We start from the raw sequence: 25273 nt of genomic DNA on the forward strand, positions 1-25273 counted from the left end.
AGGTAATTTCATATTATTTGCTATTGTATGATCTATCTATAGTGTTTTTTAAAAATATGCTGTGTTGATTGTGTATTGTGAGTATATTTCCAAAATTATTATTACTTTTAAAAATTGTTAAGATTCTCCCTAGTTAGGTCTGCCTCTTTGGATATAATAAGCACTACCATATAACATAGCAGAGTTGTTTCATAGGGTGAATCCAGTACAATTAAATACCAATTTAAGGGCTAGGAATGTGGCTTAGCGGTAGAATGCTTGCCTAGCATGTATGAAGCCCTGGGTTCGATTCCTCAGTACCACATAAACAGAAAAAGCCAGAAGTGGCACTGTGGCTCAAGTAGTAGAGTGCTAGCCTTGAGCAAAAGAAGCTCAGGGATAGTGCTCAGGCCCTGGTTCAAGCCCCAGGACTGGCAAAAAACAACCCCACAACAACAACAACAACAACAACAACAAAACAACAAAAAACAATTTAAAAACTTTTCTATCCTGGGGCTGGGAATGTGTTAGTGGTTGAGTGCTTGTCTAGCACGCATGAAGCCTTGGGTTTGATTTCTCAGTATTATATAAACAGAAAAATCCTGAAGTGACACTGTGGCTCAAATGGTAGAGTGGTAGCCTTGAGCAAAAGAAGCTCAGAGACAGTGCCCAGGCCCCTGAGTTCAAGCCCTAGGATTGGCAAAACAAACAAATAACCTATATTGGGTGCTGGTATTCACCTAGCTACTCAGGAGGATCATGTTCAAAGCCAGTCTGGGCAGAAGACTATGAGAATCTTATCTCTAATTAACTACCAGAAAACTCAGTGCTGTCTCATTGAGGGTCTGAGTTTAAGCCCCAGACCTGTTACAAAAATCTTCATGTAGAGCTGTAGCTCAACTAGTATAGTAGCAGCCTTGAGGGGAAAAAGCCAAGTGAGAGAGTGAGGCCCTGAGTTCAAGCCCCAATATTGGAATAAAAACAAAAACAAACAACAAAAACCTATGTCTGTTCTGCTTTTAAAAAATATCCCATAGGAATACAGTCTTTTGTTTTCTTTTCTTTTTAAAAATTAGATACATGGTTACCTGAGAAATTAAGAGATATGGAAGTTTTGCCCTCTAAAACATGACTCATGTTTTTTGTTTTATTGGCAATCAGATTCTCTGTAATTGTTCTTAAAGTATTACAATATGAAGATGCTGGAATTTTAGAGCTAGTGCTAAGGGGAAATTAATATTCCCTTCATAATCTCTCACTGTATATAAGAATTTCCTCTATGATAGTGCTTTTTTGAATAAAAAATAAAATCCTGAAAAAAAGTTTATGCAAATAGCTCTCAATTTGGAAAAGCTCAACAGTGATGCACCTCTGTTTCTCGGCATTTTGTATGAGTTCCCACAGTCTATACCTAATTTTAGCAGGTAGTTGCTGCACTGGAAGTTACAAGAAACTGGACATGACAAAGCTTGCTTATTGTAGCACAAGCCTTGGATTTCCTAGACTGATTCTTATAGGAGTCCTGGTATTTCATGGGAGAGTCTTCGTAGCTGCTGGGGGGTGGGTAAGGAATCTCCAGGGTAACCCCCAAAGGAATGGCTTCATTTTTGTATTTTTATGTTTTATATTTTTTACGCAATGGCTCTCCATCTTAAGATTGTGTGTGAGAAGAAAAAGTATGGTGGAAGCCACGCAGCTATTTGTGTATTTGGTGGGGAGCCTTTGGATGTCATGGGCCATCTCCAAAAGGAAGAATGAATGAACATCCTCACCACTGCTTTCCGAGATTGCTAGCACTGTGTGAGAATCACTTACAGAGCTAGCTGAAAATATAGATTCTGGGCCCCACCTTGGAAATTCTGACTTAATAGGGCTGGGTGGGGCCTGAGAATCTGAACTAAAGATACAACAAAAGAAAATAAACACATTGAATTTAGCAAGTGATTCTCCTGTGCAGTCAGATTTGTGAATTGGCATTACTCTTATCTATTATCAGCAGCCAGAGCCACTATGGGTACCTCCCTACATCCTAAAACAACCTGTTTTTGATACCTTAATTGTTCATAAGCCATACTCTCATTTTGAGGGACATGTACAGGTCTATCCCTTAACTGAAGTCTCTGCTATGAATAGACTGAGTATATATCTCAATTTGTCTGGGACATTCCTAGTTTATGATTGTTATCCTGGAATGTTTATCAGTATTTCTTGTATGTGTGTGTGTATGTATGTGTGTTTGCACGTGTGTATATGTGTGTGTATGTATGTATATGTATATGTATGTATGTGTACTGGCATTTAAACTCAGGCCTGTATGCTATCCTTTAGCTTTTTTGCTCAAGGCTTGCACTCTAACACTTGAGTCATTCCTCTACTTCCTGCTTTTTGATGGTTCATTGGAAATAAGAGTCTTATGGACTTTTCTGCTTGGGTTGGCTTTGAAACATGCTTCTCAGATTTCAGCCTCTTGGGTAGCTAGGATTATAAGCATGAGTTTGTAATCCTTTTCAAATCCTTTTGTTTGGATAATAGAATGGAAAATCACTTTACCAATGACACTTTTTTTTTTTTTTTTAGTATCAGGCTTGTTTATTAGAAGTTGAAGGGCAAGTTTAGGGTTTGCTTTGCTGCTATAACAAAATACCATAATTTGTTGAGGTTTATAAAATACATAAAGATTTCTTCTCTTTCACCTTTGCACAAAAGTTCTAAATGTAGACTTGAATTCCTTTTTCTTCTGGAGACGTTGAGTAGGATTTCTTTCTCTCTTTTTCTTTTTTCCCCTTGATTTTGAATTTTATTATATGCTTTGACTTAAAGCCTTTTCCCCCGTCTTCAGAATTGGCAATGGCTGGTCAAGTCTTTTGCACAGTGCATGACTTGGACATGCTTCTGCTAAAGCAAATCTCCTTAGCTATTAGATAGATAGACACTCTGCTTATACTGGCAACCTGGATAATCACAAAATCCTAAACGCAGTGGTCATTGTGATTGAGTTACGACGTAAGGTAATATATTCATGGGTTTCAGGGATTTAGGACTCTTATTAAGTTGGCTACTTACCTATTTTGTCCCCTGTTGCTGTACTTTGGTACTCGTTAAGTATCAGTAGCTACTACCAAAAGGATAGCATCACAGTTTCCTAGTAGGAATATAAATAGTAGCATAGAGAACATACTACCCACATTATAATTACTATCTTACTATGTAATGCTTCTGAATTGAAGGATCAGGAAATATTATCTATCTGTTGATTGATCTACATAAATCAATATCTATATCTAGATATAGATATTTAGTATCAGTACTTGGGCTTGAACTCAGGTGCTGGGCTCTGTCTCTTAGCCTTTTCTGTTTGAGCTATAGCTCTACATCAGACTTTTTGGTGGTTAACTGGAGTTAAGAATCTCATGAACTTTCCCACCTAGATTGGCTTGGAACCTTGGTCATCAAATCTCAGCCTCCTGAGTAGGTAGGATTATATGCAAGAGCCATTGGCACCTAGCTCTAATTTAACTTTTTAATTCTCATCAAAATTATTTTTATTTTAACACATAAAGGAAGTGCAGGCAGCCAGGTGCTGGTGGCTCACATCTGTAATCTTAAATACTCAAGAGGCTGAGATCTGAGGATCACCGTTTGGAAGCTACCTCGGGCAGGAAACTCCATGAGACTCTTATCACCAGTAAACTACTCAAAAAAGCTGGACTTGGTGCTGTGGCTCAAGTGATAGAGCACTTTCCTTGAGCAAAAGAAGCTTAGGGACAACACCCAGGCCCAGAGTTCAAGCCCCAGGACCAGCAAAAAAAAAAAAGAAAAAAGAAGGGAAGTACAGGCTATTATCCCACATTTGATTGAAGGATGTTGTTAAAAAAATTAAGCTTATATAAGGTAGAGATTTATAATTTAGAAAGAAGATGAGTTCACTTTTTTTCTTCTTCTGGCAAAAGGATATATAGATTAATGGTGTCGTGAATGGGCCTCCTTTGACCTATTTAGTACCGTCAGCATAGTATGCAAAGATGTTACTAATGTGACTTCTGAGTTCAGACTTGCATAAGCAGTACTTTCAAAGATTATGGCCTTGAAACAATTGGGTCTATTGCAATAAAGATAATAAGATATCCTCTGTATTAGTTTTCTATTGGTATGTAACAAATATTTTACAGATTTGTAAACTTAAACAACATGTATCTATTATAGCTCAGTTACTGTGGCTCAGATGTTCAGGTACACCTTTTGTTGGATCTTTTGCTCAGGTTTCCTGAGGTTGTGGTCCAAGTATCAAGTTGATTACATATCTTGGTTATGGTAAACAATGCTGCATGGAACATGGTTGTGTTGGTAGCTTTAGTGTGGCCTTGTTTGTGATCGTTTGGATAAATGCCCAGGAATGGAATTGTTGGATCATAAGGGAGCTCTATGTTTAGTCTTTTGAGGAGCCTCCATACTTCCATACTGCTTTCCAGAGTGTTTGAACCAGTTTACACGAGACTATGTGTGTACACACACACACACACACACACACATATACATACATTTTTTTGCTGGGCCTAGGTCTTGAACTCTGGGCCTGGGCACTGTGCCTGCGCTTCTTTTGCTCAAGGTGAGTACTCTACCACTTGAGTCACAGTGCCACTTCCTCTTTTTAAGTAGTTTATTAGAGATGAGAGTCTCATTGAGTTTCCTGCCTGGAGTGGCTTGGAACCATGATCCTTAGATCTCATTCTACCGAGTAGCTAGAATTACAGGCATGAGCCACCAGTGCCTGACTTAAATATGTATTCATATATATATATATATATATATATATATATATAGAGAGAGAGAGAGAGAGAGAGAGAGAGAGAGAGAGAGAGAGAGATTTTTTTTTGTCAGTTTTGGGGCTTAACTCTGGGCCTGGGCGCTGTCCCTCAGCCCTTCAGCTCTTCAGCTGTCAAGGCTAGCACTCTACCACTTAAGCCACAGTGCCACTTCCAATTTTCTAGTGGTTTATTGGAGATAAGAGTCTCATGGACTTTCTTGCCTGGGCTTTGAACCAGGATCCTCTGAGTAGCTAGGATTATAGGCATGAGCTGCTGGCACTGCTGGTGTGTGTGTGTGTGTGTGTGTGTGTGTGTATACACACACACACACGCATGCATATATATATATATATATTAAAAATGTTCATAAAAATATAATGGGATGCTCATTTTGGAGAATTATGTCTTTACTGGGATGTCTTTTTAGGTGATGTCATAACATGCATAAAACATGCTAGCCTTGAGCAGATGAGCCAAGAGAGTCTGAGGCCCTGAGTTCAAGACCCAGTACTGGCAAGGAAAAAAAATATCAAAACTCCCAAACCTGCCTTTATTTTAAAAACTCTTGTGCTATTGTTATTGTTTCTGCTGCAAGGAACTAGCTTATCACTAGGGAACAGACACACTTCAAATATTTTGTCTGAACTGATCTTTTCTCCCTTCTGAGTCTGGAAAATTCTAATTATCCTCCAAAACCTAGATCGAATATTATTTCTTACATAGAGCTTTTGTATTTATTCGTTTGTATTTCTCCTCTGGGCATATGTTTAATTTTCTTTGAACTCTGCCTCAAGTTTTTTGTTTTTATTTTTTTATTTTATTTTATTTTTTTGGGTCCAGTCGTGGGTCTGAACTCTGGGCCTGGGCGCTGTCCCTCAGCTCTTCAGCTCAAGGCTAGCGCTCTACCACTTGAGCCACAGCTCCACTTCCGGCTTTTTTCTTTTTGCTTATGTGGTGCTGAGGAATTGAACCCAGGGCCTCAAGCATGCAAGGCAAGCGCTCTACCACTGAGCCACCTTCCCAGCCCACTGTTTTTATTTTTTAAAAAATTTGCTGTAGCCACTCAGGATGTTGAGATCTGAGGATCACTGGGCAAAGCCCAGTGGCAGCAAAGTCCATGAAACTCTTATCTCAAATCAACCAGCAGAAAGCAGCAAGTAGAGGTGGCAAATGGCAGAGCACCAGGCAGAGCAGTAAAACTTAGTGACAGCTCCCAGGCCCTTGTGTCCAAGCCTCAGTACTGGTGCATGTAGACATACAAACATGCATACACAGACACAGACACACACAATTTTTGCCTTTTCGCACTGGAATTTGGTATTTGGTAGGTGGTTGACATGGAATTGTTAGCCCACTGAAGCTTTTTGAGAGATTTGGGTTACAGACAAGGCAACAGAAGGAGCCAACCTGCAAGAACAGACATTTTATGAGCATTTTGGAAAACAGGCAGGTGGTTTGTCTGGCACATAAAGCACCTCCTTTCTCTCACTTGCTCTGGTCTTTTGGAATAGATGTTTTTCTTTCTGGGAGAAAGACCAAAGAAGCAAGGTCCCTGAGTTTTTGGAAGGATTCTTTTCAGCAATTAAGGCAGATTGGGATTTTCTTTAAAAACCAGAATTTAGCTAATTTGTTCTTCATTTTCTCTGGCTATGTGTGCTTGTCAACTGTCCTTTTTTGGACATCTGATATTCACCAGAAGAAGTACTACTGTGCCATCCCAGAGAAAGGTGCTTGTTTCTTACTTGAAGAGAGAGATTGTCTTAGTGTGCTGTATCCTTAGATGAACTTGGGGATACAAAGGTAGGAAACACTGGACTGGAGGTCAGGGGGAGAAGTACAGGGAGGGCTGTATCTTCACCTGGATTCCATCTCTGGCTAGCCACCATGCAACTTCACTTGAGAGAACTCAGTCATTGCTTTTCCAAGTGGTGCTTCACACAAGAGACTGAGGGCCCTAGTCCAGAATTTCAGCTTAAAATATTAGCTGCACACAGTGTGTATTAAAATTCTTATTTTTATTATTTTTTTGTGAGCCGGTCCTGGGACTTGAACTCAGGGCCTGGCCACTGTCCCTGAATTATTTTGTTCAAGGCTAGTGCTCTATCATTTGAGCCACAGCTCCATTTTTGACGTTTTTGCTTAATTGTTGATAAGAGTCTCAGGGACTTTCTTCCCTGGGCTGGCTTCGAACTGTGATCCTTAGATCTCAGCCTCTGGAGTAGCTAGGATTACAGGTGTGAGCCACCAGCACCTGGCTATATGAAACATTTTAATTGCAAATGAGTAATTGTATGGATACTTTTTTTGTGTGTTATTGAGTAAGAGCAAATATGAATAGATTGATCATCAGAGATGAAGCAGTAGGGTACATAAATAATTATATAGATTGGGATAAATTTACTATTTTTTTTTCTTTTTGTTGGCTGTGGAGCTTGAACTCTGGGTCTGGGCACTATCCCTCAGCCATTCAGCTCAAGGCTAGCACTCTACCACTTGAGCCACAGCTCCACTTCGGTTTTCTGGTGGCTCATTGGAGATTATAGTCTCAGGGACTTTCCTGCCCTGGCTGGCTTTGAACTGTGATCCTCAGATCTCAGCCTCCTTAGTAGCTAGGATTATAGGTGTGAACCATCAGTGTCCAATGTGATTTTTTTTAAAATAACTTATTTATTGGTGGATTAAAGATGAAGCACTTTCATTCAGTCTTTGTGTGTGTGTGTGTGTGTGTGTGTGTGTGTGTGTGTGTGTGTGTTCGTACTGAAGCATGAATTCAGGTTCTCGTACTCTTGCTTGGAATTTTGCTCAAGGCTAGCGCTTTACTACTTGAGACATAGCTCCACTTTTGGCTTTTTAGTGGCTAATGGGTGTTAAGAGTCTCATGAATTTTCCTACCCAGGTTGGCTTCAAACTACCATCCTCAGATCTCAGCCTTCTGGGTTGCTAGGATTACAGGTGTAAGCCACCAGCCCCTGGCTTGATCTTTGTCATTTTTAGAAATATACGCTCTCTGACCTATAGGACACACAGAGCTATATTTTCTTGTTCTGGGCTTTGTGCTGAACTCATAGTCTATTCCACAGAATTCCCGAGATGTGTTTTTTTCTTGCATGTCTTGAGGAAATACCTTTGTTCCCATCAACCATCACTGTAATGAAAGATCCATTTGTGTGGGAGGAATTTCTTCCTGTGGACCTGAATTGCTTATTATATGCAGTGGCTGAGCTCTTAGGAAATGATCTAGTAAGTTCCTATAGTGTGTCAGAAACTTTTAGAACAGGGAGTGGAGGGCTTAAAGAGAGTGGATACTTTTTTGATGTGATGTCTACTCACTGGAATGAACTGCAGAGGGATTAGAAAAAGGACCAGACACCTAAGTGGCTCAGTATGGTGTCAGAATGATAGCTGTTTAAGTTTTTAAGAACTAGAAGAAAGGAGTAATAGAAAGTAAGCTGGGAGCTGGTGGCTCACCTCTGTAATCCTAGCTACTCAGGAGGCTGAGATCCTAGGATCTTGGTTTGAAGCCAGCCTGGACTGAAAACTCCACGAGACTCTTATCTCTGGTTAGCCAGCAAAAAAGCTAAAGTAGAGAGAGCTCTGGCTCAAGGGATAGAGCACTAACCTTGAGTGAAAAAGCTAAGGGATAATGCCTAGGCCCTGAGTTCAAGCCCCAATACTGGCATGCTTGCATGCACACACAATCAAAGTGAACACAAGTAAGTAGTAGGCAATAATAGAGATAATCCAAAACCCTAAAGAATGAGATCAAGAACCACAAAAGATCTGTGCCGTGGATAGGTTTATTGGTGTTCAGCACAAAGAATGGTTCTCTTTACTATGTGCCAAGTGGGCAAGTTACAGATAAGCTTAAGGAAAGAGCTGCACACACTGGGAATCAGGTCAGATTATTGTGTCATCTGGAAAACCACTACATTTGTGTGAGGATGATATCAGAATAACTTAGGAATAGAAAAAAGAGAGAAGAAACGCTTCACAAAGACATGTAGGTAGTGGAAGAGTTCATCACACTTATGTACTTGTAGCTTAAGGACATCTGTGCCCTCTAACAGGGTGAGGAATACGCAGTAGCCAGTTGCAAAAAAGGAAGATGTTCTGTCCTGCTTATAAGGAAAAATAATGTGACCAATAAGTTAGGAAAAGAAAGGCTTATTCTGGGTTATGTGTTTATATGCATTACATATGTGTGTATATATACATATGCACACCCAGACATGCATATATACACATATGTATTTGTGTATTTTGTACCTATAAGACAAATGTATATATACCTATAAAAACAAATTATACTTATGCATTTATTCACTTATTTATTGTGTTACTAGAGCTTCAACTCAAGGGCCTCCTGCTTGCTCAACAATCACTCTACTACTTAAGCCACACATTCAGCCCTTTTTTTGTTATTTTTTAGGTAGGGTCTTGTACTTTTTTCTTGTTCATGTTTTGCGTTATCCTTCTACTTGTGTCCCTCATGTTGCTGGGGATCGCAGGTATGTACCATTACACCTCGCTTGTGCTTTGAGATAGGGTCTTATTTATGTTACTTTGCCTGCACTAGTTTCTAACTGAGATCCTCATATCTTTACTTCCTAAGAAGTTGGAATTAGTGGCATGATCCACCAAGCCAAGCCCAGCCCCATAATGATTTGATTCCCTCCTTTGAGCAAACCTGTTACTAAGGAACTTAATTCTGTTCCTTTTTGAATGAAATTATATTACTGTTTGTATGGCAACATGGTAATAATATTAATAGGGTGAAAATTCCCCTTTAGGGGGCTTAAGAAATAGCTTAGTGATAAAGTGCATTTATTTATCATATGGGAGGCTCTGAGTTCAGTACACACACACAAAACCAGCAAAAAACACCCCCTCTCCCATTTTGGTTCCTTTTATATACCCTGTATGGATATGGACAGTGGTATTGATAATTATAATTAAAAATTTCATTTGGGGATTAAGACTTTTCTTGTCATGTGTGCATACACAATGTTCACTGTTGTGTTATACTTAAATTCTTTCCAGAGTATATTGACAGTTAGCTTTCCTAAAGACTCAGGCATACAAAAACCATAAGTGGAGGTATGGTTCAAGTGGGAGATGCCAGCCTTGAGTGGAAAGGCCAAATAAGAACTCAAGGCCCTGAGTTCAAGTCTTAGTATTGGCACAAAGAAAGAAAAAAAAAGAAAGAAAAAAGAAATAAAAAAAAGGCAAAACAAGTAGTTTATTAATACTTTCTTTGTAAAGCCAGCATAAGAAACCTTTTTTTGTTTTCCTTAAAAGATCAATTAAAATGGAATTTGAATTGCAAATAACCTTATTTTATAAAGTTCCTCATTTTATAAATTAAGAAATTGAGATGTATAATGGTTAGATGATTGTTTAAGAACAAGTTTCTCATATCTGTAATCCTAACTATTCAGGAGCCTGAGATCTGAGGATCACACTTGGATGCCAGCTTAGGCTGGAAAGTTTGTGAGACTCTTGTCTCCATTTAATAGCAGAAGAGCTGAAGACAGATCTGTGGGCTCATGTGGTGGAGTGCTAGTCTTGAGCAAAAAAGCTTAGGGACAGCAGACGTGTCCTGAGTTCAAGTCCCAGGACACACACATAGGAATAAATTTCTTGGAAGTAGTGGTGTAGCTCAAGGGTTATGCGTCAGCCTTGAGCAAAAGAGCCAAGTGAGAGTACAATTATCTGAGTTCAAGCTCCAGTATTGGCACACACAGCCCCTCCTCTAAATTCCCTCCCCCCCACAAATACAACCCAAACCTCCAAAACATCAAGTTTCTTATGACAAAGTGAAATGATGTTAGATATTAGATTACCTGGTACAGTTTATAGGAGTCCTCTGTAATCATTTGTTAAATTATTTTACGACTTCATATGATATGATCTTGTCTTTAAAATGAGGAGCAGTAATTTAGTTTTTATATCTGCTATATGGAGTTATGAAGGAATACGCTAAGAGGATAAGTAATTAACTCAACTTACAGGAGCAATTTCAGATGAGGACATTAGAGACTAAGCAAAGAATCTGTATATATATTTTTTTCCTAGGAAAGACTGACATTTTTAAATAGGCAGATATATGTGGTGGAGGGGAAAATATCACTTCAGAAATGAGGATTAGTAAAAAAAAATATATAAGGGATGGCACAAAGCCAACTGCAATAGAAATTGGGAAATAGGGAGTTGTAAACAGGATCAGACTTTGAAGAGAGGTCAGGTTTTATGAAGGCTGTGAAAGTTCCTTAGTTTTTGGAAATAAACTTTTTGGTGCTTTTTGTTAGAGCAATATCAGAAAGGGCAAAGGCAGAAAACTAAATCTACTGTGTGCTAAAAGAAAGATTAAGGTGGGAGAAAATGAGGGCAGCATGGATTCAACTTAAAATTTACAGCTTGTATCATACTTTATTTCAAACCTGCAACATTCACCAGCTAGGCACAACAAATTACATTTTTATAGCTATAATTATATTATAATTATCCACATGCAATATGATTATATATAATTATCCAAAATTATTCAGATGTATAGATAACATAATTATGTATAGGTAATCTATAATTACTTAAATGTTATATATAGAAAGCTATAGTTATGTATATAGTATAGTTTGGTGGCATCATACACTGTAATACTGCTGGGTAATGTTAGAATATCCTCCCCTAAATATGTATAGCACATGTTTTATGCAGCTTAAAATGTATCCTTCCAAGCTGGGTGCCTGGTTTACGCCTGTAATCTTAGCTACTCAGGAGGCTGAGATCTGAGGATCACGATTCAAAGCCAGCTGGGGCAGGAAATAGGTGAGACTCTTAATCTCCAATTAACCACCAGAAAACCATAAGTGGTGCTGTGGCTCAAGTGGTAGAGTGCTAGCCTTGAGCTGAAGAGCTGAAAGACAGTGCCCAGGCCCAGAGTTCAAGCCCCATGACCAATAAACAAACAAACAAATAAAATATATATCCTTCTATGAAGAAGTAGATCAAGCCAGGAACTGGTGGCTCATGCCTATAATCCTAGCTACTCAAGAGGCTGAGGATCACTGTTCAAAGCCAGCCTGGGCAGGTAAGTCTGTGAGACTTTTACTTCCAATTAACCATCAGAAAACTGGAAGTGGTGTGGCTCTAAGTGGTAGAGCGCTAGCTCATGCAAAAGAGCTCAGGGACAGCAATAGGCCTTGAGTTCAAGCACCACAACCAAAAATAAATAAAAGAAAGAAACATCACAAAATAGACCTAGTATTTAAAGATCGGTGAGGTTTTATTGTTTCTTAATTTTAATAATGAGATTGATTACAGTAATAGTTTCTTAGCATTGGGATTAGATGAACATACTTTAATGTCTTATTTTTTACATAAAATATAAGAATGAAAATATCAGAGTAGTGAATGTCATTTTCTTTTTTTTTTTTTTTTTTGTCGGTCATGGGGCTTGAACTCTGGGCCTGGGTGCTGTCCTCAGCTTATCAGCTCAAGGCTAGTACTCTACCACTTGAGCCACAGTACCTCTTCCCATTTTCTGGTGGTTTATTGGAGATAAGAAACTTATGGGCTTTCCTGCCCAGGCTGGCTTTGAACCATGATCCTCAGATCTCAGCCTCCTGAACAGCTAGGATTCCAATCATGAACCATTGGTGTCTGGTGTAAATGTCATCTTCTTAAAAAAATTTTTTTTGGTAGCTTCCTTTTTCTTAGACTGATACTAGATTTTGTTCCTATAAAATTTCAATAAATAATTGTGAAATTTAGGCGGGTAGCTGGGTAGGTCTGAAGCTCTTTACACTTTAAGCAAGTGAATTGGTATGGGGTAGGACTTTGAGAATTCTTGGGTTATGGAAAAATATTCAATACATTAGTTTAAATTTTTTTTTCTGCAGGTACTAGGGCTTGAACTCTGGGCCTTGAATTCCCACTTATTTTTAAGGCTTGTGCTCTACCTCTTGAGTCATAACTTCACTTCTGGCTTTTGCTGCTTGGTTGGAGATAAAGGTCTCACAGATTTTTTTTGCCAGGCTGGCTTTGAACTAATGATCCTCAGATCTCAGCCTTCTGAGTAGATACGATTGTAGATGTGAGCTACCAGCACCGGCTGAAATACTAACTTTTGAATGGGCTTTGGAATGGAAATACATGTCTGGCCTTTAAAAATAGTTTCCTCTCGTTTCCCTGTGTGTGTGAGAGATCACCCCTTTCCGGGCTGAAGTTCTCAGGCTTGCTAGGAAATTGCCATGACTGGGATCTAGCAGAATGAGTGTGCACGCATCTGTTGACATTCAAAATCTCTTTCTTCTCCATCCAAATGGAACTGGGTATCAGTTCTGTTTCAAACACATCACTCTGCCCTTAGTAAGGGCAACAGTCAGATGAGTAGAAGTTAGGAGATGGGGTTAAATCCAGAGAGTATAGTTAGCATTCTAAAATTGGCCTTCAGCTCTGCAGTAGAAATTTCATCTATTTTTCTTTGTTATATTGAAATGAAATGAAAAGTATCTTAGTAACTGAATAAATTACCCCATGGTTATAATTATTTATATAAAGTCAATGTTGCTGGGGGTCTGCTCATGCCTGTAATCCTTGCTACTCAGGAGGCTGAGATGTGAGGAGCACAGTTGAAAGCCAGCCCAGGCAGGAAAGTCCATGAGGCTCTTATCTCCAACTAACTACCAAAAGCCAGAAGTGGTAGAGTACCAGCCTTGACTGTAAAAGGTAAGGGACAGTGGGCAGCCCTTGAGTTCAAGCCCCTGTATCAGCACACAAAGTTAATGAGCATCTGATTTCAAGTTGTAGTCAAGTGTTCATTTTCATTTATACACCTGTATTTACTTTTATTTGTTTTATTACATGAGTTTCGTTAAGTTTTCAGAGGAGTGAAGCAGGCAGAAAGCTGGTAGAAAGCAGAGACATGGTATTAATGAGGTGTCTTTAGAACACATTGAACTCAGATGTGATGCTCTATTGGGATACAGAGAAGTCACAGGAACTTCCAGATGAATTGATAACTGAACAGAGATTAAAAACAAGATGTTCAGAGCTGGGCACCAGTGACTCACACTTGAAATTCTAGCTACTCAGGAGGTGAGATCTGGGGATAAAGTTTCAAACCAGCCAGTGCAAGAATGTTCGTGGGACCCTTATCTTCAATTGACCAACAATAAACCAATAAATGGTAGGGTGCTAACTTGAGCAAAGAAGCTAAGGGACAGCACCCAGGCCTTGAGTTTAAGCCCCAGTATCAGCACCAAAAAGAAACAAAAAAACACCCAAGCTATTCATACTGGTAAAGGAGTAGAAAATTGTGAAGAGGAAGAAAGGAGGAAGAAAGCACTGTGTTTGATGGCACAGAAACGAGAGATCATAGCTTTAGTACTCACAGCACTCCTACAGATGGAAATCTTGAATGCAATGATAGAGCATAGCAAAAGCAGAGGGTTGGACTGAATGGGTCTAGTGACCTGGTTAATTTTGTATTTCACAAATATCAATGATTCTGCAATGTGTGCATGGAACTGATTGTTCAGGACAAGATGTGATGGAGGCACAGGAGTGAGACTTTTGCAATGTTTGAAGTAAGATAATGATGGCCTTGATTAGCATGGTATGCCTGTGCAAAGAAAGAACTAGGTGGACTGGAGAGCTATTTCAAGGATAATTAATAGCTCTTGGAGATAGATTATTGGCACAATAAGGAAGAGGGTGTAATTGGAGGATGTTTCTGGATCTCATTTTTCTGGTTTGCATTAATCAAGATAGTCATTCTCCTGGAGGTGATTAGGTTCTTATTCTGGTTTCATAAAGTAGGGGAGGAGAGGTTTGGAAAGAAGAAAATATTAATTTTGAGAAATCTCATCAAGAATATATTTGGGTAGGGTGTGGTGGTGATGCTGCCCTGAAATTCTAGCTCCATGGGCTTTGTAAGACATGAGAACTGGGGGTTGAAGCTTGTTCCAGCAAAAAAGTATGAGACCCTACTCGAAAATCAAAAACAAAGCAAAATAAGGCTAGGCATATGGTAGAGTGCCTGCCTAATAAGCATGCAGTCCTGAGTTCTAAATTCCAGTAAAAACAGTATGAGGGCTGGGAGCTGGTGCTCACACCTGTAATCCTAGCTACTCAGGAGGCTGAGATATGAGGATCACAGCTTGAAGCCATGTGGGGCAGAAAAGTTTATGAGACTCTGCAGTTAACAATCAAGAAGCTGGTAGTAGAACTGCAGCTCAAATGGTAGAGTGCCAGCCTTGAGCAAAAAATCTAAGGGACAGTACCCAGTGAGTGCCCAACAAAATAAAAACAATATGTGGAATCAGAATGCTGATACCATAGGCTATTTCTTTAGTCTAAGAATGTAGAGTTTTATGATGAATTCTTTGTTTTCTTGTACTATCCTTTTATAATAGTGCATAAGTATTATTTTCCTGTGTGTGTGTGTGTGTGTGTGTGTGTGTGTGTGTGTGTGTGTGTGTGTGTGTTTGTGTGTGTTTGTCTTAGGGCTTGTATTCAGGGCCTGGGAGCTATTCCTGAAGTTTTTTGCTCAAGGCTAGCATTCCACCACTTGAGCCACAGCTCCACTTTTGGCTTTTTGGGTGCTTACTTGGAGATAGTCTTGGAGATAGACTTTCCTACCTGGGCTGGCTTTGAACCATGATCCTCAGATCTCAGCCTCCTTGAGTAGCTAGAATTTTAGGCACAAGCCACCAGCTTCCTCTTTGTCTTCTAAAATAATATCCTCTAGTGTAAATGTTAGATCCAAAAGGAATCTTGGAAATGGTAACTCCCTTCTACAGAGCAGAGATCCACATAGAAGAATACCATTTGAGATGGTGCAGTGAGTAAAAATGTCCAAGTCTTCTGATGATCACTTTATTGCTCTTTCCATGGTACCTACCATTCCCAGGTTGATTGTTGTATTCCATTAAAAGAAAACACAACTGAAGACTTTTTTTGGAGGGGGAGGAAGGGGGTCTGGTCGTGGGGTTTGAACTCTGGGCCTGGGTGCTGTCCCTCAGCTCTTCAGCTCAAGGCTAGCACTCTACCACTTGAGCCATAGCACCACTTCCGGCTTTTTTTTCTGCTTATGTGGTGCTGAGGAATCGAACCCAGGGCCTCATGCATGCAAGGCAAGCTCTCTACCACTGAGCCACCTTCTCAGCCCCTACAACTGAAGACTTTATCAAAGAAAAATACCAAGCCAGGCACTAGTGGCTCACACCTTCAATCTTAGCTGCTCGGGTATATGCAATCTTGAGGATCATGGTTTGAAAACAGCAGAGGAAAAAAAAATCAAAGAGACTCTTACTTCCAATCAACCCCCACCCTCAACCCTACCCCCCAAAGTGAAAGAGAGAGGAGGGGGAGGGAAGGAAGGAGGGAGGGAGGGAAGGAAAGAGACCCTTACAGTTAGAGGTATAGGAGATATGGCTTAAATGTTAGAGTTCTAGCCTAGAGCAAAATAGTTAAGGGACAGTGCCCAGGCTGAGTTCAAGCCATAGTAATTACACAAACACACAAGTAAAAGCTAAAAAAAATAAAAACAAAACAAAAACACCCAACAAAACACAAGCCCTACAATGTCACAGAAGAAAAGTATAGCATCCTATTTTAGATAATGAAGATTCCAGAAATTCAGTCCCTTTTCAATTTTGTATTTTCTGTTCTTCCATTGACCTTCCATCTTGATGAATTAAAAAGAGTTAAATTTATGGGATGTATACGTACGGGTTTATCTTTAATAAATAGATTAACTCTTTCTGTATAGACTTAACTTTAAATCTCATAATCATGTGTGGTCAGAATTTTAAAAAATCCATTCCTCTCTTTGTTGTTATCAGTTTTATGTTTTCTTTTTTTTGGTCAGTTGTGGAGCCTGAACTCTGAGCCTGGGCGCTGTCCCTCAGCTCTTCAGCTCAAGGCTAGCACTCTACCATTTGAGCCACAGCGCCACTTCGGCTTTTTCTGCTTATGTGGTGCTGAGAAATTGAACCAGGGCCTCATGAATGCAAGGCAAGCGCTCTACCACTGAGCCAACTTCCCAGCCCCATTTTTATGTTTTCTGTCTCTGGTTGTCCTACCTTTTAAAAATTGCATCTTTCTTCATGGCAAATAGGAGTCTCTCTAAAAATTCAACAAGTCATCATTGCTGTGTATGCCAAACACGGTTCTCTTTGTAGAGCAAGTCAGATGGCGCTTAGTTTTGTGTTCTTCTGTTATGAACGTGCATTTTCTTTCCTTCTTTGAAAAGAGGCCACAAAATTAAAAGAAAAGACAGAACAGAAAAGTATTAGAATTGAGAGCTGGTAGGATAGCTGTAGTGCTGCGTGCTGTGGTCTTCAAGTGCAGTTAAGACAACCCATAATTATTTATAGGATTTTGGAGAGAAAATATTAGAACTCCTATTTGTATTTATTTTTAATTTCTTTCTTCACAAACTTCTGCTTCAGTATTTATCTTGGTATATGTGTATATAATTAATATAGGAGTTCTAACATTATATCTTTAATACATGCATAGCTGTACATATATATATATATATATATATATATATATATATATATATATATTCTGGGGATATACTTGCATGCTTTCCTTTTCTCTCTTTTTCTCCTTCCTTCTTTCCCTCTCTTCTTCCTTCCCTCTCTCCCTCTCTTCCATTCTTCCTCCTCTATCTCTGTCTCTGTCTGTCTCTATCTGTCTGTCTGTCTGTCTCTGTGTGTATGTCTCTCTCTTCTTTCTTTGTGTGACAGTACTGGGGCTTAAACTTGGGGCCTGTATGCTGTCCCCTGCTTTTTCTCTCAAGACTAGCACTCTACCATTTGAGCCACAGCTCCATTTACAGCTTTTTGGTGGTTCATTGGAAAAAAAGTCTCACAGACTTTCTGCCTGGGCTGGTTTTAAATTGTGATCCTCAGATCTCAGCCTCTGGAGCAGCTAGGACTTTAACCATGAGCCACTGGTGCCACTGGTGCCTGGGTAGGATATCTTCTTGACATTAGATTTCCAGGCTTGCAAACCACAGGTGAAAGTGTGGAAAGATCAATCTAGGATAAATATTGTGTCTTCCACATTTCATTTTTGCATATGATGGTCACTGAAAATCAAGTGAATAAATCTAAAATAAAAATAACAAATAGAATTTTGGTAGTAATTATTTCACTGAGAATCTACTGGAGCTTGAACTCAAGGTCTGGCTTTATGCTCAAGGCTGGCACTCTACCACTTGAGCTGCCCCTCCATTTCTGGCAATTAACCACTTTCTGATTAATTGGAAATAAGAGTCTTACAGACTTTTCTGCTCTGTGTGGCTTTAAACGCCTCAGATCTCAGCCTCCTGGGTAGCTAGGATTATAGCTGTGAGGCACTGGCACCTGACTGATTTTTAAGTAACATTGTGATTGTTAGATAAAATTATATATTGAAATTAACTGAGTATAAATCAATATATGTAAGTGTTATAATTAAGGAAGAAGTTGGGTGATTACATCAGGTTTTTTTTAAAGAATGCAAACATTTATGAAACACAACACTCGAGTTTGTTATAAACATCAAAAAGACAAGAGCAATCATCATAGTTTTCCAGGTATGAATTTTTCTGGAGGAGAGTTCATACATTTTTTTCCTCTTTTTTATTGTCATGGTGATATACAGATGGGTTATAGTTATATAAGTAAGGTAATAAGTACGTTTCTTGTCAAACTTGTTACCCTTTCCCTCACTTTTCTATTTTCCCTCCCTCCAACACCCCCCAAGTTGTACAGATCATTTACAACATGCTTTCTTGTGAATATCACTGTTGCATTGTTTTCCCCCTTGTCCTTTGTCACATCATTTTGTTGTTCTCTTTCCCTTCCCTAATTCAGATAAATGTATGTACAATACCAGGGAACCAAAATCAAACACAGTGACAACAGGGGATATACCATAGGGGGCAGAAGATAAAAAAGAAATAAGAAATCACATAATACATTAAAAACAACAACAACAAAGAAAAACCTCTGTGTCTGTGTCTTGGTGTTCATTTCACTTAGCATCATTTTATATGGTCATGTGTAAGTAGTTATTGAGTTGTTCTGCTCTGCTCATCTGATAAGATTATCCTAGATGTATACTAATTATTGCAAATAAGGGAAACCATGGGACCTATGTTTCTTTGAGTCTGGTTTACTTCACTTAAGATTTTTTCTGAGTCTTTCCATTTCCTAACAAATGGGGTGGTGTCATTCTTTCTGATGGAGGCATAGAATTCCATCGTGTATATCTATATACCACATTTTCTTGATCCATTCATCTACTGAGGGGCATCTGGTTGGTTCTATGTCTTAGCTATAGTGAATAATGCTGCAATAAACATAGTTGTGCTGGTAGCTTTAATATGGTCTTGTTTGGGGTCATTTGACTAAATGCCCAGAAGTGGGATTGCTGGGTCATAGGGGAGCTCTATGTTTAATCTTTTGAGGAACCTCCATACTTATTTCCAGAGTGGTTGAACAAATTTACACTCCCACCAACAGTGCAGTAGTGTTCCCTTTTGACCACATCCCTCTAGCATCTGTTGTTATTAGATTTCTTGACTGTAGCCATTCTAACTGAGGTGAGGTGGAATCTCAATGTTATTTTGATTTGCATTTCTTTTATGGCTAGAGAAGTTGAGCATTTCTTCATGTGTCTATTGGCCATTCTTATTTCCTCTTTAGCCTACTTATTAATGGGGCTGTTGTTTCTTTGAGGATTTCTTGTTGGGGGATTCATGTTTTTGAGTTCTAAGTATATTTTAGATATGAGGCCCTTGTCTGTTGTATGACTAGTGAAGAGCTCCCAATCTGTGGGCTTTCTATTGATCTTGCTAGCTATGTCCTTTGCCATGCAGAAGCTCTTAGAAGCTCTTCAATTGAATGCAATCCCAACCTTTCTTTGATTTGTTGTGTTTCTGGGTCTTCATTAAGAAAATTTCGACCTGTGCCAAGGAGCCCTGGAGTTTAGAGCCCCATTTCTTGAGGGATTTCTTTGTGGTTGTTCACTTGCATCTTATTTCATTTTTCTGAAATAAATTTGTATTTATTTCTCATAGAATAAGACCACAGCTTGCCAAAGAAAAAATTGAAGGATGCCATATTTGTACATCAGTCACTCCAGGAGAACCTCAAGTCTTCCTAGGGAAGGACAAAGCTTTTACCTTTGATTATGTGTTTGACATTGATTCCCAGCAAGAACATATCTACAATCAGTGTATTGAGAAACTAATTGAAGGGTGTTTTGAGGGATACAATGCCACGGTGTTTGCTTATGGACAAGTAAGTATGTGGGAATTGTTCAATTTTCCATTCATGTTGTACTTTTATTTGTGTATTTTAAATTTGCATTATGGTTGGAGGTTCACTTTGCTCTGTTCTCTTCAGACTGGGGCTGGCAAAACATACACCATGGGAACAGGATTTGATGTTAACATCATTGAGGAAGAGCAGGGTATTATCTCCCGTGCTGTCAAACATCTTTTCAAGAGCATTGAAGAAAAAAAAAACACAGCAATTAAAAATGGACTTCCTCCTCCAGATTTTAAAGTGAATGCCCAGTTCTTAGAGGTAATAATATAATTGTCTTTAAATTTCTGTGTGTGTGTGTGTGTGTGTGTGTGTGTGTGTGTGTGTGTGTGTGTAAGAGAGAGAGAGAGAGAGAGAGAGAGAGAGAGAGGGAGGGAGTGTGATATTAGTGGGGCTTGAACTCAGAGCCTCACGCTCTTGCTCTGCTGACATTCTACCACCTTAGCCATGGCTCTAGTCCAGTGTTTTTGCTGGTTAATTAGAGATAAGTGTCTCATGAACTTTTCTGAGTGGGTTGATTTCAAACCCCAATCCTTAGATCTCAGCCTCCCAAGTAAATTCTGAATTCTTTTTTTTTTTGTTGTTGTTGTTGGTTGTGGGACTCAAACTCTGGGCTTGGGCACTATCTCTCAGCTCTTCAGCTCAAGGCTAGCACTCTTACCACTTGAGCCACAGATGTGGAAATGTGTTCTTCTATTTTCCTTTCCACCCTCATAATGGTTTTCTTTTTTCAATTCAGAAAATGTATTTGGCTTTTTTTTTCTCTTTAAAATAAGTGCATACAAATACAGCTAGAAGCATCTGCTTGTCAAGTGCTCTTAAAAAAAAAAAGCAGCCAAGTCACAGCCTAACAGAAGGTAACTGTCACCAGGAAAATAAAGCAAAAAGATCTGTCAATAACGTTAGCAAAAGAAGAAAATGCCTTTAGAAGTACATACCTTTTGTCGTCAAAAAATATAGAAACACATGTATTCAAAAAAAATAAAAATTATACAGCCATTTTTATGAAGTCTACATTTCCCTTGTCTTGGATATATATATATATATATATATATATATGTATTTAAATATATTTATATATGTATGGAGAGCTATATACAGTTCAAGCAATCTGAGCCGGGTGCAGCCATCGCGCCTCTGGAGCAGGGAAAGTCACGAATCCCTCTCCTTCTTCACTTTCAAATCTCTGGCCAGGATGGTGGCGATCTCGCCCTGCATGTAGGCCCAGGGGACATTCGAGCCCACCAGCGGGCATTTCTCCTTGCTGGGACAATAGACCTCTCCTGCTGCTTGATGCTCTGTCTGGAGCAGGGGAAGCAGAACTTGTGCGAGGGTGCAGAGGGGCACTGCACGAAGTGGGTGTCTTCTAGCCGCTCGTGGCAAAGGGTGCAGCACAGGGAGGCGCTGGCTGCCAGGGAGGAGTCCGGGAGGCTGGTGGGGGTGCACGGGCCTTGACCCGGTGCCTTGACCCTCGACTTCCCTGGGACCGAGCCTTCTTTGGTTCATAGAGGACGGCGAGGGGGGGCTGGTGCTGTTCCTGCTGGTGGTGGAGTGCACCGGGTTGGCATCTTTCGAGGCATGGTTGCCCCCTGCATTGTCTGCCACTAAGATCAGAGCTGCCATGGGGAACTGGCCGTTTTCTGGCCTGCTTCTGGCAGTGGTTGGAATGAGGAGAGGCTGTGGGTGGCGGCGGAGACACAAAAGATGGGATGCCGGGGTCCCAGGGATCCTGAGCCCCTCGGTGGGCGCGGGCAGCCAGGGCTGGGCCTCGCCATTCATCTTACGGGGGCCGACTTCGCCTTCGGGCTCCGGGGAGGCCTTCCTTTTCCTAGCAGTTCTCGCAACTGCTTTGGCCCCGCTGGCCCCGTTGGCCTCGAACCCCAGCAACCTGTCTGCGGCCAGGGCCGGCTCCTACTTGAACTTGCCATCGAAGGGCGCCGCGTGGCCGTGCTGGTGCAGCGCCAGCAGCGTGTGGCGCACTGCCTTGGGCCAGCCGGCCCAGTCCTGCTCCGCGGGGCCGCGGCCCTTGCCCGGGTCGCCGGCGGCGGTGCCCGCCAGGCCGTCGGCGCCACCCTCATAATGTTAAGCTTTGTTCAGTATATTGATCATAAAACAGGTCTCTTATTTTTTTCTGAGGAGGTAGCCAGGTCTTACCCTATTATTGATTTTTGGATCTATTAAGGATCAAAGGACAAAAAGGAATATATCTTTTAGCTCAAGTAGTAAAAATTCCTAAAATCTCATCTAAGTATTTGTTTACTTAAAACCTTTAAGCTCTCTAGGCATTGGAGGTTCACAACTGTAACCCTAGCTACTTAGGAGGCTGAGATCTAAGAATCTCAGTTTGAAGCCAGCCCAGGCAGGAAAGTCCGCAAGATTGGTATCTCCAGTTAACCACCAAGAAGCTGAAGGTGGAACTGTTTTAAAGTTTTCAGCCTTGAGGCAAAAGCTAAAAGGAGGGCTTGAGGCCCCGATTTTAAGCCCCAGGATTTCAAGCGCCAGTACCTATACCCCTAAAAAACCACACACACAAAGAAAGAAAGGAAAAAAGGAAGGAGAGGAAAAGAGAGGGAGAGAAAGAAAGAAATCTTTTTTTTTTTTGTTTTTGGGTCTGTTCGTGGGGCCTGAACTCAGGGCCTGGGCGCTGTCCCTCAGCTCTTCAGCTCAAGGCTAGCACTCTACCACTTGAGCCACAGCGCCACTTCCGGCTTTTTTTCTTTTTGCTTATGTGGTGCTGAGGAATTGAACCTGGGGCATGCAAGGCAAGCGCTCTACCACTGTGCCACCTTCCCAGCCCAGAAAGAAATCTTTAAATTTGGGGTTAATCCACATTTGATATACACTTATTTGCTTATATATGTAAGTATTCGCTAGTATCTTGCAAAGAATGCATCTTTTTAGCTATTTCTGAGCCCTCATTAAATGACTTAAGTCATTTGCTATTCTTATACTTGAAAATACATTTGATGATATATTTATAATAACTAACTCATCTATATTTATGTGTGATTTTGAAGAAATAGGTATGATTTGGAGGAAATTAAAAATATGTGAGATAAATTAACATCATGTAAAGTGTATTCTGATACTTACAATTTTACCCAAATTAACCTTTTAATGTTACTTTTGGATAGCTTTATAATGAAGAGGTCCTTGACTTATTTGATACTGCTCGTGACATTGATGCAAAAAATAAAAAATCTAATATAAGAATTCATGAAGACTCGACTGGAGGAATTTACACTGTGGGAGTGACAACGCGTACTGTGAATACAGAATCAGAGGTGACTTCTATGCTGTGGTTAAAACATATCATTGTTTACTTTATCTAGCCATCTTTTCTGATAGCCTGTTACGAAATTTGTATATCCTTAAGTGTATCAAAGTTAAAAATCTTGTTTTCTCTCTTCGTATTTTTAAGCAATATGTTATTATTTTAAAATATCTTGAGTTACAACTTGGTGCTGGTAGCGCATGTCACTAATCTTGGCTACTCAGGAGGCTGAGATCTGAAGATTGCAGTTAAAGGTTAAAACAGCAGAAAAGTCTGTGAGACTCATCTCCAATTAACCACAAAGCTGGAAGTGGAGGAGTGGCTCAAATGGTAGAGGGCCAGTTTGGAGCAGAAAAAGCCAAGTGAAAGTACAAGGCCCTGAGTTCAAGCTTCAGTATCAGTGCGCATTCGTGTGTACACACACCTACACACACAGAGGGAAAAAAGTCATAAGTTATGAGGGGAGCTTGAACTCAAGACTTCACATTCTCACTTAGCATTTACACTCAAGGCCTGGTGTTCTACCACCTGAGCCCCACCTCTACTTTCAGCATTTTGCTAGTTAATTGGAAATAAGAATTTCTTGGATTTAAGATAAGGACACAAGTGTTTTTTTTTCTTTCTTGCTATTGTTTCTAATATATTTAGATTTTTTTTTTTGTTTTGTATGTCCCTCTCCCATGGTATAACCCCTGTTTTCACTGTATTTGATGTTGGTGTAATTTGGGAAGGGGAAGGGAAAAAACAAATTGTTTAAATAGGGAAATAGGTAGACCCATTGCAACAATGATATGTACAGAAGCTATGTCGAAAAACAAACTTTACAACTTTGGCGAAGGAGGGTCTAGTGTAGTCGCGAAGATGGGAGGGCAAGGATGGTAGGGGAAAAACAAAGGAGGAGGCAACAATACTTGATAGGAAATGTACTCATTACCTTGTTCATGTAATTGTAACCCCTCTGTATGGTATTTTCACAATAAAAAACTTATTTTAAACAAAAAAAAAAAAGTCATAAGTTATGATAAGTGCAGTATAGAATCAAAAGAATTTAAAGCAGTGTATATAGTTTTCTTTTACAGATAAAGCTGGTTAAACGATTGGTTTTCCAGAGTGAGACCACAGGGGCTGTGAATGTGGCTTCGTGATAGAATGCTTGCTTAGCATGCATCAAGCCCCGGCTTCCATTCCTTAGTATTACATACCACTATGGCTAAAGTGGTAGAGTGCTAGCCTTGAGCTGAAGAGCTGAGGGACAGCACCCAAGCCCAGAGTTCAGACCCCACGAGTGGACCCCCCCCAAAAAAAAAAATTACACAAACACAGAAAACTTCAGTAGAAGACAGAGAATAGCTTGAGCAATTCAAATTATTGTTCAGTTTGTACCCAAGTATTCTACTGTAACAGTTTTGGAACGGAAGCTGCAAATGTCAGCAAATGGCAAACAATAGCATCTCAGTGTTTTCTTCTATTAAAAAAAATAATACCCTATTATACTGAGAAGTTCAGCTCTCAAAGTGCTTGTCACTAAAATAATAATAGAAGAAAACCGCGTCTTTTCTATCCCTTAGTATGGTGTACATTTGCCTTTAGCTTGGACATGGAATTGGATGATAGCTTGTATCAGTATTGCTCAATGTAAAAGCTCTTCTCTTCTCTCCCAGATGATGCAGTGTTTGAAGCTGGGTGCTCTATCCCGTACCACTGCCAGCACCCAGATGAATGTTCAGAGCTCCCGTTCACATGCCATTTTTACCATTCATGTGTGTCAGACCAGAGTGTGCCCCCAAACAGAGCCTGTGAGTTACTCTCATTTCCTAAACTTTCAGTCTTTTTCACCTTAAAAAAAAATCAAATGAAGCTGGGGATTGGGGGCTCATGCTTGT

General features: G+C 40.0%; 1 protein-coding gene and 1 pseudogene across 4 annotated transcripts in view; one reads left to right on the forward strand and one right to left on the reverse strand.

The window, feature by feature from the left end:
* Kif21a (kinesin family member 21A) overlaps nucleotides 1–25273 on the forward strand; it is a 145851-nt gene that overhangs the window by 52887 nt on the left and 67691 nt on the right. For all 4 annotated transcript variants that reach the window (XM_042677566.1, XM_042677567.1, XM_042677568.1 and 1 more), the window contains exons 2-5: nucleotides 19867–20089; nucleotides 20195–20377; nucleotides 23251–23400; nucleotides 25052–25186. In XM_042677566.1, the coding sequence (XP_042533500.1) occupies nucleotides 19867–20089; nucleotides 20195–20377; nucleotides 23251–23400; nucleotides 25052–25186 (691 nt within the window). The remainder of the gene's footprint in view (nucleotides 1–19866; nucleotides 20090–20194; nucleotides 20378–23250; nucleotides 23401–25051; nucleotides 25187–25273) is intronic.
* On the reverse strand, nucleotides 21265–23079 carry LOC122106340 (annotated as a pseudogene).

This window comes from Dipodomys spectabilis, unplaced genomic scaffold (assembly GCF_019054845.1).
Source record: "Dipodomys spectabilis isolate Male_0828 unplaced genomic scaffold, ASM1905484v1 ptg000039l, whole genome shotgun sequence".
NCBI lineage: Eukaryota > Metazoa > Chordata > Mammalia > Rodentia > Heteromyidae > Dipodomys > Dipodomys spectabilis.